Here is an 11,788-nt window from a genome sequence, read left to right on the forward strand (position 1 = left end):
ATTATGAGCTATAAAGTTAGTCAGAAAATGCTTTCACCAGGTCACAAATTTTCCAGTGAGCCATCAAATTTTCATTGAATTGCAGACAACAGAAAATACACATAAGCGATGTGTGATAAATAGACTTATCCAGCACATCTTTTTAAACTATTCTTAGTGTATACAGAATTTGGCTATTACTGATGTAATTGATTGCTATAACCAGAAGTGTGTTTATCTGTTACATGAAGTGCCAGAGTGGAGATCAAAGTGATTAACTTGATAGCAATCACCTTTCTATTATCTTCCATTACTAACAATAAAGTTTAAAACGAAAAGCGTGTGAGCGATACAAAACAACACGAAGAAGCGAATGTCACTTGAAAGGAAACGTCACTTTCGCCAATCTGAGTGATAACTGATTCTTGTTTGGCTTTCAGCCTGTTTGCCAAGTGAAGATGGTAACCCTATTTCGCCAAAAGCCGTTTCTCAGAACTGTTGCTACAAGCGTTTTGTCCCGGCAACAAACAGCTAATGTGATAACGCTTTTAGAGGGAGGTGTGTATCACTCCTTTGGAGTCGGATACAACTCTTTCGAATTTAGAGTGTAAAATTACATTTTGTCGGGAATTTTCTAAAATAGAAAATCTTCTTTATAACCTGTTCTCAAATGATAAGTAGAATAATTTCGTCTTTCTTAAAATTTATTTCCTGATAAAAGATGAGAATAATAATTAATTGTTTATTTAAATTTTAAAGGATTCTCTTAGAATTTTCAATCAATATTTAGACTTTTCTTTCAAAAATTAAACGTGTCAGAATAATACTTATCTATATGGTATCTATGACATTTATTCGAATAAATTACTATTAGTAGATTTTACCTCTATGAAAGTAATAGTGCACAATCTGTAATATATGCCGTAATGTTCGCTGTTCATTGCAATTTAATCTGCAAACCAAATATGAGCCTGACCTCATTTTTAAATATGATAGAAGGCAGTTTGTTAATTATTCATCAGTTCTATTATCTGTACTATATTGCAGCTTAAATTATGTCGGATTTTTAACTAAGACACGAGGAAGGGGCTTGATTTTAACTCAGTGTTCAACCCATATGGAGTCGAGAAGAATTCCAGGTCCACCAGCGGTCAAGCGGTAAAGAGGCTGAACACTAGTAGTTCGGTCCGAGGTTCGAATCCAGCGAACGGGCTGGCTGCATGGGCGTTTTTGTGGTTGTCCCCATGTGTAATGTGTATACGAGCCAGTTTCCCTTAGAAAGTCCCCCACGAAAGCATCCCTCCCTTTAGGCAGTAAAAATTATATTACATACCTAGCACTGTATACTGCGAATTTAAAAATTTAAATGGTTATCATAAACATAGCTGAAATTGATCTTGAAAAAAGATTTAATTTTCTATGCTCTTACTTTGGTCGTCTCATATATTTCGAAAAATATATATCAGAAATCGAAGCTACAGATGATGCGAGAAGAGGCATTTTCGCTGATTGTTACTGCTGCAAATATATAAAATTTTATAAGAGAAAAATTATATATTTTGACAGCTTAAAATTTTGAGTTTTATGTTGCAATTTGAATTTTTAACAGTTCCAATTTCAATGTAGGATTATCGCATGAATCCATACTATTACGATGAAAGTCCCAAGCCGTATTCCATCAGCTACGATGCACCCCTAGATGACGGCGTAGGCCAGAGTTCCAGAAGTGAAACAGCTGATGGCACAGGACGCGTTGAAGGATCCTATTCTCTCAATAATGATGAAGGTCACTTCAGGGTTGTGGACTATGTTGCCGACCGAGATGGGTTGCGTTCTTCTATCCGCATCATAAAGCCAGGAACAGATAACAAGAACCCAGCTGATGTCATCATTGAATCTTCTGCTGTGCCATATAGTGGAACTTATTATCCACAAGGTGTACGACGTCCAGTTCTCAACGCCCCCGTTGAACCAGTTGTACCAGTACCTGAAGCTCCAGTTATTCCACCAACAGTCAGAAGATCACCATTGTACTGTAGACCGGTACCCTATAGGCGTCCTTACTGAGTAGGTTAACGTAGACAGGAAAATAATTGGCAAAGTTTTAATAAACATCCTGATATAACTTTCCCAGTGTTATAGATTGGTGCATTTTTACGAATTTCCTTACGAAATGGGAATTTGTTCCGGTTACTGGTGGGGGTTACTACAGTGAGAGAACGAATGAACTTGTAAATAAAGCTTTTTGACGCATTTGAGAAAATTTGCATTATATGTTAAAATTTTGTGTTTCTAAATAAAAAAATTGTTCATCAAAAGAATTTCTTTTAATCAATGTTGCTAATTTTTAGAATTTCCTATAAAAGATGAAGCCAGTAAGATATTTTTAATTAATGTCGCATTCCTAGTTTTGCTGATGCTAAAGTTGTTGAAATATAATTTTATGTTAACTAAGAAGTGGTAAAATTTGTTGTATTCCTCCTTAACTTCTCCCTTTACTTTGAATGCTTACAAATGTCTTGCTTATTTTAAATTATTAGCTAATACTCACAAATAAATACTTAAGCATAATGATTGTATTTGTGAGTTTTGTAATAAAGATCATGGAGAATAGGAGTTAAATCTTCAGTTTCCATATACATTTTTATATAAACGATAACCTGCCAGCTTTCATATATGAATTGACTTCTTACACACTGCGAACGTAAGCTGGGAAAAGATTTGAATGTATTAGAATATTAGTATTATTATCAAAATATAAATTTTGTAAAATATAAAATGAAAACTGCACTTTCTAAATTTAATTTCTATGTGCATTTATTCTGGGACAACAATGTGCGAATGGTAGTACAGTAATCGAGCTTGTACTCATAGCTAACACAAACTGAAAAGTCATTAAAACATTAGTGTTTAGAGTTTTTAAACTCACATAATGAAACGAAAATAAAGTATTTTCGTCATTGTGTACTTAACGATCCTTGCCATGTATAGCTATTATATCTTAAGTTAAGTTTCAAAATAAAGATTGGAGGAAAGCAAATAAAATTAAATATGCCAAAATTAAATTTTCTTAAGAAAACTACCTCAAATGTAATTAGTTTATAGGAAAACTTAATTTCATTTTTTCACCTAGAAGATAATTATAAATATAAAATTAGTAATTAAATTGACATTTTTAGTCCTAGCAGCGATAGTGCTAGATTTTCGTTTCCAAAATCCATTTATGGCTTTAACTTCTTAATTTTTGAGTTAAATATCTATACTATTAAAAATTTGCGCGTGTCTGTTTGTTTGTGGTTGTGGCATTATCTCTTCCCGAAAGGCGGGTACTTGAGTTTTGGAAGAGGTAACCCAGATTCCAAAAATTAGTGTGAAGCCATTTCGGCCATTCTCATCTTTATAGGACTTTAATTAGCCGACTTTAATTATAAGTTAAAAACTCCGTAATCTCTAATTTTTGCACTACCTTTTTTAGGAGTGAACATAGTTGTGCACCCTGGAGACAAAAATCTGCTTTATTTCGGAGTGTTGCCACTGATCGCTGTGAAACTTAGAGTTTGTTAATAAAAAAGTATATGTTTTACAAAATATCAATTAAAAATAGCATTGCCAAACATTAAACATAATATTATTTTTATATAATGTTGTATTCTGACGTTGAAAAAAGCAAGCGATTGCATTGCACGTCGAACATTTTTCGTTAATGTCATCATTTTAAATAACTTTCTGCTATTGGTAACATTTTTTTTCAAGTTACGATAACTGATACGATATGTTATTTGCCATATTAATTCAAATATTGATAATAAGGAAAAGCTGTTACATTACATTAAATTTAAATCATGACATCCTACATGATCTGAAATGTGTTTGTTTCCTTGTTTAGCAACAAAAAGTCATTTACGAATTGGTTGTTGGTTGGAAAGAATGAACTGATTTCGTTCAGTTTGGAATTTTTTTACATTTTCTTTTCAGGTGTACGCAGAAGTTATAAATTTTGCTTTGGCCGCAGTCCTCTCTCCCAGCGGTCTTGACCGCTAATATAATATCAAAAGTTTTAACTAAATTTCAAAGAGGAAATAAGTTAATATATTTGCATAGAATGCAGATGCAGATCTTATCTTAAAAACATTGTCATAAATCATGCAGAACTAAATAAATGTAATGCTATAAAGAGAGCATTTTAAAGACTAGTTTTATTTATTATATCGGAGAGTTCTGTCATATACTAATATCTGCTGGCTAAAGTTGCTCTTAACATTTCTGTGCTTAGTAAACCCCTGTAAAAAACCAAAAGAAATTCTTAAAGTTTTGTTACTGATGAGTTTTATCAGTATTTATTACAGTAAAAACTAACGCAGATTTTTTTACTTTTAGCCCAAAGGGCGTTAGTCCAGAAACGCTAAATTTCGTTTTGCCGTTTTGCGTTGATTTACTTTTCAAACTGTTGCCACCAAATATTTAAGTCCTGTTTTATATATTTAAAGAAATTAAATAATGAAGAATCTGCATAAATGTATGTATGCTTCTCGCACTGTAAGAAACCAACGGATCTTAGTGGCTTCAAATTTTGAATAACGTAATCCTCCACCCGAACTTGAGCACTTGCACGCCCGAATTTTGAATTTGTTTACTATATATTTTATTTTATATAACTTTAAGGAATTTCTGTTTAACAAACTCAACGATTTCAGAGCGAGTAATGGCAACACTGCACGGAATGAGAACTTTCTTTACCTCCAGGGTGTGAGATTGTGTATCGAAAATTCTAAAGATATGCTGATTTTAAATATTTTGCGATATTGCTGTTGAATTGAATTTTATGTGGTTCAAGTGCAAAGAACATGATATTTGATAAATAAAGATTACGCACAAAAGGTTAAAAAAGCCCCTTTGGGAGTAAAATAAATTTTTTTTTGTCGTTTTAAGTGAGAGTGTTTATCTGTCAATTTAAATTGAGAAAAAGTTGGAATCTTGACAACCATACTAGTATTTTCTTAGCTTGCTTGATTAATTATATACTTAACAACTACTGATATATATATATATATATAAACTATCATATCTATCAGTATATGCTTACCTATCTTTCTGTCTCATACGCGCATTTATATGTATAAATAAGTCTGTATGTGAACTAGTTGGAATATGTAGTGGGATACAGTTTCAACTATGTGAAAAAATCCAATAAATTAGTCTTTCAAACTATCAAGAATAATGCCAACTTTACACATTTCTTACTTTTAACTGTCACTATAAAATATACCCTATGTTTTACACTGAGAATACAATAATAACATTGACCGCTCAATGTTTAATTTTTTCATACTAGATATGAAAATCACCAGATGTTTTGAAACGTATTCATTTGCAGAAATAAAGCAGTTGAAATAAGTAAGTTATTATTTACTGAGTGCATGCAGAAATCACTTTGGAAGTGCATTAGCATTGATGATGGAAAAACGTACTACCATTATTTACTAAACTATGACAACATTGATTTAAACATTTAAATTGAGGTGTCCTGTCTATTGAAGCCATGCTTGGAAATATATATTTTTTTACATATGATTTTAATTGACCATTGAATGATGCCATAGAAAATATTTCGTTACGAAAGAGGTTACTACAAGGAATTTCTACTAGCGCTTATAACTCCCAAAATGCATTTACTGGGTGACTTCCACTATACACTCCATATATGTAGAGGGATGAGAATAACCAGTGGATTTTACACATTACTCTTGATTGTATTCCATATTATCTTCTTTTCAGAATTAAGGATGTTTTTGCATTAGGATATAAAAATATTTCGTATATGAAAATTTTGCAAGATAAATAAACTAAAAGCTTTTGTAAAAAATATAATTTTATTAAAATATAAGTCATAAAGCTATAGGAGGTATAAAAAATTTGCTAGGAAACATTTTTGTCAAATTTTTTTGTTAGTATCTAATTTGGAAGCAAGTGATTAGAGTATAACTACAGTGCCATTATTTAGACAGGGATTCCACGAGCAGCTCTGGGATCGGTATCAGGGACCAAAACGTATCGGACTCCAGTTCTGGGGTCTGTAACGGTATTTGCGCCAGCGGAAGCTGGAACTGGGCGAGCAGCTAGAGCAGAAACTGGTGCGGAGTATGACCTAGCAGCAGCAGGGGCTGCGGCTCCATCAGCGGAAGATTCAATCACGACATCAGCGGGAGCGGCGTTGTCTGTGCCTGGTTCGTTGGTCCTGATGTTGGCTCGGAATCCACCTTCATCAGCAACGTATTCGACAACTCTAGCGTGTCCTTCCAGATTATTGACGGTGTAAGATCCACTCACTCGTCCTGCACCATCCCCAGATTCTTCGTGAGAACTTCTTCCACCGTCTTCAAGTTCGGCGACGTAGTTGAATGAATAGGGGACGGGTTGGTACTGCAGTTCCTGCGCAGAGAAATGGACACACATAAATAAGCTAACATATTGTACCACAAAATTTGCAAATTTTTAATCCTGTTTCTTTAACTTTAGGCCATATTAAAATTAATGTTGAAGAAAACTGAAATCTAAAAAAGGATTAACCTGATTTCAAATAAGCGTGATGTCGTACGTGTTAAAAGACTATTAATTCGATGTGCAGCAAATTGAGATGGAAATATTTCAGAACATTACTAAAATATGCCAGTAGATTGTCAACTGTCTTAATGTGTGTTTAAGTATTAATGTGTGTTAACATTTTTTAAGTTCTTAATGCGCAGTACAGCCGATGGATGTTCTTCATAACTTGCTTGGTATTTCTCCTGGAATTTTACCTTTTGGGTAAACGCGAGATGACATGTTCTTTCCACAGTTTCCTACGAGCCTATATAATTCCAGAAATTGCACAATTCGTTGTTGCAGAGCTAATAGTAAAGATAAACAGGAGCAAGGAAAGCAAGAGTTTCACCATCGTTTTAACATTGTTCTTATGAGAAAAGTGAGTAACATTCAGCCTTAAACGTCATTTAGAAACGTTCTAAGTAAAACTCGTATTATTTCCATTACATTTCATGCAACAGTGCCAACTTAATTTCTTAAATTAAAAGCATAAGTATGTTTGAAATCATTTGAATAGTAATCAATAATCTGTATTACTACGTAAACTGCTTAAGTAAAGTAAATTGGGCGGTACATTTCAAGCGATTGATTTCAATGCAAAATGAGTAATATTGTAAATATGGAGAGATAAAAGCAACGTTGATTAAATAAATCGGATAGGAATCAGGGCAAATGGGTTTTCAATAACGAAGAATTTTTCTGAAATATATCTTAAAACTAAACATTTAACTAACACGCATAATAGAAGTGTGACAGTAGTAGCGGTAGTTGATATTCTGGACTGAGTAATTTGAGATATTGCTGCTTCATTATTTACTTGCAGTTAAAATTAATTTCGGGCAATTTTCCTCCACTCCTTTTTCAAAATTTATGTTAATTTGAATTAATAAAGGAAAACTACACGACAATACATAAATATATTCGAATAGTTTATATATAACTGAGCTAAAATTGCAATTAAAAATATTCGACCATTATCCCTAATATAAGACGTTTTATTTCTTTAAACACACCTTTAAAAATTAATCTTGCCTCATATGTGCCGAAAAATATTTAAGAAATATTTAAGGTAATTTCTTAATACGTTACCCTTCTGCTTAAAAAGCATATGTTTACTTAATTTTAAGTCAAGACGTGATATTTAAGCTAATTTTTAATCTTTCTTGTGAAATGTCTTAACTTTATCAGCATCGTATATGCAAGCGTTTTTCTTCTTTATAAAATTCAAATTCATGTAAAAATCAAGTATTATCAACTAAAATCAATGTAAAAGATACTTACAGCTCGTTGGGCAGCAGCAGCAGCAACGAGACAAAGAATGATGAAGACCTGAAAAAAAAAAAAGAAAGGATATTTTTAATGAAATGGGACCCAAAAAAAATATTGAAGTCGGCAATAATTTTATGTATTCTTCATTATTCCGTATTAATTAAATAAAAAAGGAAGTCATCTAAAAACGTGTTTTTTTGAAAATGAAATGAACGAAATGTCAAAAATTTACTAATTTCTTTCCTTCTATTCTCTTTTTAAATTCAAATTAATAGCAAATATAGTCGTTTTATTAAACGTCAATAAATATAATCATTTAATTGATCCTGACTATAGATAAATAAATCTATAGTCAGATAGATTTATTGATGATAGAAAAAATAAACAGGTGATAGAAAAAATAAACTTTTAATGATGAATAAAGAGCACATTATAGTAAATCAACATTTGGCACTAGAGGATTAATTTTTGAATTTCATATTATTTCAGGATTAATATTATTCAATACGCAAAATATATTTTTTTTTCTGCTCTTCGTACATATATCCTTATACCAGTTTCAGTCATATTACATTTAAATGGAGCAGTATTACAATTGGAGGTTAGGTTAAGTTATGTAAAATGTAAAAGAAAATTTTATGTAGCGGTTCGATCAAGTTAAATGGACGGACGTTCACAAAAGAGAATCTTTTGTGTTATAACAAAAAATGTCGATACCAGACTTAGTTTGTAGAAGGCAGAAATATTGTGAAATAGAGCTAAAACAAAAAGCAATATTTGTGAATTTTTTTTTTTTTTTTTTTTGGATTCGTGAGAATTTATGAAAAGATTAACTGCCATTACAATTTTTGGAAGAAGACAGAAGGTAATATTATCATAATTTGTTACGTTACCCAAAAGAAAATAAATAAGTTGTCTGTGTTTCCGAAACGCAAGAAGAGGGGAAAATGCCTGGTAATTGAATTGCCATATATTTATTACAGAGAAAATACACCGAGATTTCAAAGAAGCTTGCTGGAAGACCTTTCAGATTTATTATCCTAAAGGGACGTTAATCCAGAATGGGATATGACCTCGAAACGGCATTTTGCGTTGATTCACTATAAACTGCGTATCCTTTTTTAAATATTTGCAAACAAATATTATTGCCAAGTATTATATTTAAAGTGATTAAATAATGAAGAATTTGCACGAATATATGTACGTTTCTCGCAGTGTGAAAAAACAATGGTATCTAAGGTCTACAAATTCTGAATAACGTAGTCCTCTACACAAAGATGGGCACCTTGAAGTCCGAATTTCAAATTTGTTTTATCATCTATTTCATATTTTATAAAACGTTAACGAATTTTTGATTACAAAACGAATTCAAAGCGAGCAATGGCATCACTGCTCGGAATAAAACATTTTTATCTCCAGCGCACGAGACTATCTACCGGAAATTTTAAAGATATGCTGTTTTTAAATATACTCTAATACTGCTGTTGAACTGAATTTTTACGGTTTAAACGCGAAGAATATAATATTTAATAAATAAAGGCAACCAACAAAACTTTAAAAAAAGACGCTCCTTTGGGCGCAATTTGAAATATTAATATTTAAGCTAAACATAATATTAAAGCTAAAAAGAGCAAAAATAAACGGGGGGAATAGGTGTCAGACATGCAGACTGTTAGACTGGGAGTTCAGCAAGAGCGTAAGAAACCTTAATAAGCCATTTTGGATGATGTTAAAATCTGAAACCTTTAAAACATTTTTTTCAGTCATACGAAACATTTAAGCCAATAAAAATTAAAAATTATTCTCTGCTAATGACGTTACTGCTACGTCAGTACCTTGTTTCTCTTATATACGTATTATAGTTAAGTTTTGAAGTGATATTGGGGTCCGAAACTTTTATTGCATTTTCTCAAACATGGAGCTTCGAGCTTGCTTATTCAGCAATAGATCCAAGATGGCTTCTGTAGCAAATGTTGCCACTAAGAGTATTATAATAAATATCATATAAAATTATGCAAAGGATTGGAAAGTTTTAAAATTTCTTAAATCAAGAGTATTAAAATAAAAACTTTTTAATTACTTAAAATAAAGTTAAATACACAAAATTGAAATAATTTCAATATTTATAGAAGAATAGCATTAATAAAATAATAAAAATTTTTAATGATTTTGATATATATGAATTTAAGTAAAGGCAGTAAGTAATACTGCTGTGGTATTTCAGAAACACTGAAGTTAAAAAATATGATTCAAATAATAACTTGCACCGAGTAACATACCTTGCTCTTTAATAAAATTAATTACTTTACATAAAATTAGTAAATATACAATTAGAATTTTTCTAGAGCAGGAAGCAGCCCAGTTGATATAAACTCAACTGATATCCTCAGGATAAGTTTTCTAGCAAAGAATAATTACCTTCATTGTTAGATGAGAGAGCTGGAGATGGAACTGGATGCACAAGAGATGATCACCACGAGGACTGTGTGTGGATTGGCTCTCATTCGCTGGACTTTATATACATCCCCAAAGAAAGGGGAGGTATGCGGATGGAATATTAATAATTATCATCGGATGAGAACATATCCAATGACCCAGAGGCAGTAAATGAGCTGCCAATATTCTCTGAATCTTTTCCATTAAGAACACGTGTCCTTGAATGTTTTCATTTTTTATTATTTGTCTTTCATCCCGCGGCTAGATCCGAAGTCTAGAATCCCTGTCACGTAAGTTTTGGCAAGACGAATATAATTTAACATTTGCTCCATTTATGCGCAAATTATATTTCGAATTAATTCTCAGGCATTTTGTAATTTGTCATTCATGATATGCATAGTTCTCGATAAATTTTGCTTACTTTCGTTTAACTAATAAGATTAGCTTTACGAAAAAAATCAAAAACTGAATCTTAGAAATGAATTTCGTTGTTGCATACTTGGAAATTTGATCCAAATGAACTGAGATTGAAATTAATTACTATTTTAAGTGATATATTATTAGTCCAAAGGGTGTTAGTTCAGAACGGCTATTAATTTCGTTTTGGCATTTTGTGGCGTTTCACTATAAACGGCGTTTCATTTTTCAGATCATATCCACCAAATATTATCGCACTGTACTATATGTAAAAAATTTAAATAACGAAAAATCTGCATGAATGTACACTGCGAAAAAAATCTGAAAGGTTTCAAATTTTATATGGCTTCCAATGAGGCGGTTTTTTTTTTTTTTTTTTTTTTTTTTTTTTTTTTTTTTAACGTTTTGGTTGTTACTTATAAAATATCACGTTCTTCGCACTTAAAGCATAAAATTCAGCTCAAGAGCAATATCGCAAAATATAGATTGAAATCGAGCATACTTTAGAATTTTCGATACAAGATAAAAATGTTTTTTCTGTACTACGTTGTCATTGCTCGCTTTGAAATCCTTGAGTTTCTTAATCAAAAATTCGTTAAAGTATTACAAATTATGAAATGGATAATAAAATAAATTCCAAATTTCAAATTTGTTCTTCCACATGCCCATATTAGTAAGAGGATTACGTCATTCAAAATTTGATGGCTGTAGGTAACGTTGTTTTATCACAATACAAGAAACATACATACTTTTATGCAGATTCTTCATTATTTAATTTCTTCAAATATAATACAGGACTCTAAAATTTGGTGGCAACAGTTTGAAAAGTGAAACGGACATTTATATTGTATCAACGCAAAATCGCAAAACGAAAACAATATTCATTCAGGGTCAAAGCCTCTTTGAACTAAAAAGAAAAATGAAAATCTTACACTATGCCCAAAGAGGAGTTTTTTTTAACGTTTTGCTTGTTACCTTTATTTATTAAATATCATGTTCTTTGCACTTAAACATTAAAATTCAGTTCAACAGCAATATCGCAAAATAATTTTAAAATGAGAATATCTTTAGAATTTCCTATACACAAGTCCGTTCGCTGAAGATA

General features: G+C 31.5%; 1 protein-coding gene and 1 pseudogene across 1 annotated transcript; one reads left to right on the forward strand and one right to left on the reverse strand.

Annotated features, from left to right (window-relative positions):
- The first annotated feature begins 1,563 nt into the window (after positions 1 to 1,563).
- On the forward strand, positions 1,564 to 2,210 carry LOC146996950 (cuticle protein 10.9-like; annotated as a pseudogene).
- Positions 2,211 to 5,830: 3,620 nt separating this feature from the next.
- On the reverse strand, positions 5,831 to 10,357 carry LOC118205740 (uncharacterized). Its single transcript, XM_085819385.1, has 3 exons — positions 10,249 to 10,357; positions 7,843 to 7,890; positions 5,831 to 6,408 (listed from the first exon to the last, which is right to left on the reverse strand). Exons 1-3 carry the CDS (start codon positions 10,252 to 10,254, stop codon positions 5,977 to 5,979), a joined length of 486 nt encoding a protein of 161 aa, XP_085675511.1. The 5' UTR covers positions 10,255 to 10,357; the 3' UTR covers positions 5,831 to 5,976.
- Between the last annotated feature and the right edge of the window lie 1,431 nt (positions 10,358 to 11,788).

This window comes from Stegodyphus dumicola, chromosome 6 (assembly GCF_044657685.1).
Source record: "Stegodyphus dumicola isolate Sdum_Otavi_A_Nest chromosome 6, ASM4465768v1".
Lineage (NCBI taxonomy): Eukaryota > Metazoa > Arthropoda > Arachnida > Araneae > Eresidae > Stegodyphus > Stegodyphus dumicola.